Source organism: Myotis davidii, unplaced genomic scaffold (assembly GCF_000327345.1).
Source record: "Myotis davidii unplaced genomic scaffold, ASM32734v1 scaffold139, whole genome shotgun sequence".
NCBI lineage: Eukaryota > Metazoa > Chordata > Mammalia > Chiroptera > Vespertilionidae > Myotis > Myotis davidii.
This window is the reverse complement of record NW_006290686.1, coordinates 909734-914344: the sequence shown is the minus strand read 5'-3', so window position 1 is coordinate 914344 and position 4611 is coordinate 909734. Positions and strand designations below refer to the sequence as shown.

The 4611-nt window shown below is 58.1% G+C and overlaps 1 protein-coding gene across 1 annotated transcript in view; it reads right to left on the bottom strand.

The window, feature by feature from the left end:
- Positions 1 to 549: 549 nt before the first annotated feature.
- CAPN5 (calpain 5) overlaps positions 550 to 4611 on the bottom strand; it is a 40277-nt gene continuing 36215 nt past the window's right edge. Inside the window, exons 10-12 of the mRNA XM_006763840.2 lie at positions 3689 to 3807; positions 3026 to 3162; positions 550 to 1888 (exon numbers count right to left, since the gene is read on the bottom strand). Of these exons, the coding sequence (XP_006763903.1) occupies positions 1706 to 1888; positions 3026 to 3162; positions 3689 to 3807 (439 nt within the window). The 3' untranslated portion in view covers positions 550 to 1705. The remainder of the gene's footprint in view (positions 1889 to 3025; positions 3163 to 3688; positions 3808 to 4611) is intronic.

The window sequence follows — 4611 nt, the reverse complement described above, 5'->3', positions numbered from 1 at the left end:
GGAAATCCAGGCTTCCAAAGGACTTCCCAGCCAGCAAGCCCACAGGAACTCCTGTTCTGGAACTAGCTGAACGTCTTTATTTATGTTGCCTGGTCTGGAGCCCGAGAAGGGTTGCAGAGAGACCCTACGCAGGTCACAGCGCCCACACGATTGGTGCCGACTTACAAAACATCAGAGTACAAACACCCTCTTCTTCATCCACCTCCAGACCGAAAGTATGGCTTCTCCTCATCCCTCCCCAAGTGGAATCAAAGTAAAATCGGCCGAGCCGGTGTGGCTCAGCGGTCGAGCGTCAACCCAGGAACCAAGAGGTCACCGGTTCAATTCCTAGTCAGGACACATGCCCAGTTTGCGGGCTTGATCCCCCCAGTAGGGGGTGTACAGGAGGCAGCAGATCGATGATGTTTCTCACTCATCTGTTTCTATCCCTCTATCCCTCTCCCTTCCTCTCTATCTAAAAAAATTAAAAAAATCAATAAAAACATACAAAAATAAAACCAGAGGACCACAAGAACTGGAGTTTAAGAAGAGAAAAGGGGTGCACAGGATTTCAGTTTTCCTTTTAAAACCCCTGGTTAAAATTGAGAGTTTTAAAAACAGAAAGAATATAAAATGTTGAGGACTAAAAGGAACATTTTGGTCCGGGCAGCAAGAAGAAGGCTGTGGCCTCCCTGGCTGCATTTTGGGGGGAATGTTGGCGGAGAGCCTCTGGTCTGGTGATGGGTTTCCCTCTCTCCCGCCAAGCCCTGACACCAACAACCCAGAGCCCCTTCTCCCAGGAAATCCCAGTGCTCCCAGCAAAGGGGGTCCTGAGAATATGTCCCCCGCCCCAACTTGCGTCCACATGTCCTCCCTACCCGCCTAGGCCCTGGCCACCAAACTGGGCACACGGCTTCTGGGACCAGGGCCGTGCAGACAGGAAGACGCCCTTCCTTTCCATCGCTGACAAAACCTCTGGGGGTGGGGGGGGGGCTTAAACCAGAGGCTGGAGAGGAAATCCACATGGGGTGAGACGGTAGCCGCAGCTCTCTGGGCATCCAACCACTTGCCAGAGAGGACCTCGGAGCAGAGCTGCAGGCCAGCATGGACGCCAGGTCTCCCAGAGCTCCTCCTGGGGTCTCACGGGGTCGTTTACTCACTTGGCAAATCGCTTGGAGAAATGAAGGGTTGGGCAGGTGGATGGAATTAGAGAATGAACAGGTGTCACCTGCATGTTCCCAAATCCCAGCCGGAGCAGGAGCCCAGCCAAGGCCGAGAGCCCTTTCAAGGTGGCCAGAAAGTCAAGTTTTGGGGACAGAGAAAGCGATGTCCGGGGCACGGGGGCCGTTGCAGGAAAGGAGAGGCAAGGGTGGGGCTCGGGGGTATGGCAGTTTGTGTGTAAACAGTGGCATCTTGGCACTCCGTGGGCTGACAGCAGGGCCTTAGGGGAACATTTTCAATGGATAGAGTCCCTTAGCAGTGGGAACAGCTGGGGAAGGGCGGGCTATTTAAATCTCAGGCAAGAAGACTTCTCCGTGAGAAAGGAATGCTGTGGGGTCCTCAGGACACTGAGGCCCAGAGAGGGCCAGAGACCCCCCACGGTCACACAGCAAGTCAGTGGAAAAGTTGGGACAAGGACCCCGGTGTCCTAGCTCCCAGGCTAATCCCTGGCTGGGGGCATGCAGACGGCGGTGAGAACTGTGGGGGCCAGGCAGGCGGCCAGGCCTCAGACAGCCGTGAGGGTGGCGCTGCTGAGGATGCGCAAGGCAATGGTGCCCGGCAGGTCGCTGGGCTGCCGGCTGTCTCGGTCCCGGAGGTGGAGGGTGTGGAGGGCCTGGAGGTCATCGGGGTCAGCCTTCAGCTGCACCTGGCCCAGGAACTCATCCTTCAGGACTCGGTGGTTCCAGATCTGGGGGAGACAGAGGAACATGGGGGCCATCTCCACAGGTAGGTCTGTGGGGGCCGCTGGCAGTTCTGGCAGGGCCTCGATCCCGCCCTTCATTGCCCTGCCTCCCCAGGAAGCCTGCCCTTTCCCGAGCCTTGGCTTCCTCCTCTGTCCAAGCCCCTTCCACATATAAAGTTAAGTGTGTTACTATTAGCTCTGTGTGACCTTGAAGAGTGATATACTCACACCCTGCTTGTTGGCCCCATCTTTAAAATGAGTGGCCCCGCCCTGACCGGTTTGGCTCAGTGGCTAGAGCGTCAGCCTGCAGACTCAAGGGTCCCGGGTTCAATTCCAGTCAAGGGCATGTACCTTGGTTACAGGAACATCCCTAGTAGGGGGTGTGCAGGAGGCAGCTGATCGATGTTTCCCGCTCATCGATGTTTCTAACTCTCTATCCCTCTCCCTTCCTCTCTGTAAAAATCAATAAAAAAAATAATATATATATATAAATATAAAATGAGTGGCCCCTACGGTCCTTCTTACCCCAACATCTCTAGGTCTGTGTTGGATCAGGGTTAGGAACATTCGGAAAACCTGCAGTGCCTCCCCTGCGGGGCTGCCTCCCCTGGAGGGGTGCCTACGTGTTCCTTTTTACAGATGGTTTCTCACCACAGAGATGCTGGCCTGGGCCCGGGGGACAGAGGGCCTCCTGCTAATGAGCTCAGGATGGTCATCCACTGGCCACCTGGGCCGGGGCGGACAAGGAAGCCCCAGCACAATAAAAAAAATACTGACCCCTGCCCTCTGACCCCTGCCCTCTGACCTGCCACGCGCCACTTCAGTGCCACGTTTCCAGGTGAGCCCCCTGCAAGGGGTTTAAGGAACCACTCCCCAGGCTTTGGGGCGAAGTCGGCAGAGATGGCCACTGTCCCTGGCCAGCCCTGCTGGGGCTCAGAATCACAGCAGCTGAGCTACTCCCCACCCCGCTGAGGGGGCTCCGGGGCACCAGGAGGGCAGGCGAGAGAATTCCCAAGGCCACACTGTGCCGGGGACAGAGTGGGAACCAGCACCGAGCATTCCTGGGTCCCGTCAAAGGCTCTGCCACCCCGGGCTCAGCCCCTCTGAACGGGGAAGTGGGGGCCCCAGGACCCGCGGGCTCACCTGGACGGTGATGGGCTGGCCTGGCTTTTTGCGGTAGAAGATGCCTTTTACATCGTACTCCGGCGTCGAGGTACCCTTCTGCATGGCTGAGTGGACTTTGTGCCCCTCACACTTGATGATCACGTAAGAGTTGGCCCCTAGAGAGATGGAGGGGGTGATGGGGTCAGGATCGGGGGCTGGGGCTGGGCCTGGATGGAACAGATATCTGGGGGTGAGGTCCTCTCCCCAGAGCAGAAGCCTGGGCTCATGTATGCAAGAGGAGGCAGGCCAGGAGGGGACATACTGGTCATCTCTGGCCTCCAGGCCTTTACCCATGTTGTTCTGTCCAGAGCATCCTTCCGCCCTAGTCCATTTTACCAGGCTTTACACCTTAACACCTCAGCCTGGAGAAAGGCCACTCCCTTCAGGAAGCCCTCCCAGCTGTCTGTCCCCGAGCCCTAGTGTCCCCCTCACTAGAGCCTCCCAAGAGCAGGAGGCTGAGTGTCCCTCTCTATGCACCCAGCTTCCGCCCGGGGCTGGGCCTGAGTGGATGTCAGGAAACGTTTGCTCATTCAATGATCGAGGGCAGGGGAGCTCTGGAGGCTGGGTGTCTTCAGCAGGGGGGCGGGGACATGGGGCAACCTCCCAGGGGAGGAGGGTGGGGCTTTCCTCGAGCCAGCGCACCTGTCGGGGAGTCCTTGAGACCAGCAGCCCCCAGGACATGCACCTGGGTCACCAGCTGGGGGTAGCCGCACAGGGAGCTCCAGCAAGAGCGGGGCGGCTCATCCAGGCACAGCTCCCTGGGACAGGGCAGAGAAGAGGCGGGAGGTCACAGAGCGGGGTCAGGAAGATGGAGGACAGGGGGTTCAAGAAGAGGGGAGCGGAGAGGAGCAATATTTAGTCCAGGCGTTGCTCGTCCTGGGCAAACTCCCTGGGCTTCCTGCTGCTCTATCCCCACCTGAGGGTGCCCCATCCTTCCCCAAGGGAAAAGCAATTTACTGAGCACCTACTGTGTGCCAAGCCCTCTGCTGGGATGTTATAGGAATTATTTCTAATCCCCACAAAGCCCCGGAAGGTAGGTGACTATTAAGCCCATTTTACAGATTGGGAAGCATCAGGCTCAGCAGGGAAGGGACCTGCCTGTCAGCTGGGGGAGGCCAGGCTGGCAGGACCGAGGCCCACTGGGCCCACCACACGAGCTGGCCCCGGACGTGGCATGTGGGCAGGCAGCACCGAATGTGGGCTGCCTACCCTGGTGGAGGGCAGTGTGGGGCCCACAGGGTCTGCACCCCCACAGGGATGGGATGGCTTAGCAGTCTACCTAGCCCGATGCGAGATCTTGGAAAACATCCCCAACCTCAATCCCCAGTTCTGATCCATAAAACAAAGGGGTCAGGCCTCCTAGTCCAGATGGGACGAGGGAAAGCTTCTTTGTAGACTGTGAAGAGCTATGCTCCGATGAGAAGCTGTGCCGTTATGTGGCTGAGAGAGGCTGGAACAAGGTCGCAGGGGAAGGGAGAGGAAGGAGACAGGCGCTGGGGTGGCTGGAGGCCTGGGCTCTACGCCTGGGCAGACACTGAGCATCTCTGGATCAGGTTCTGGGCCAG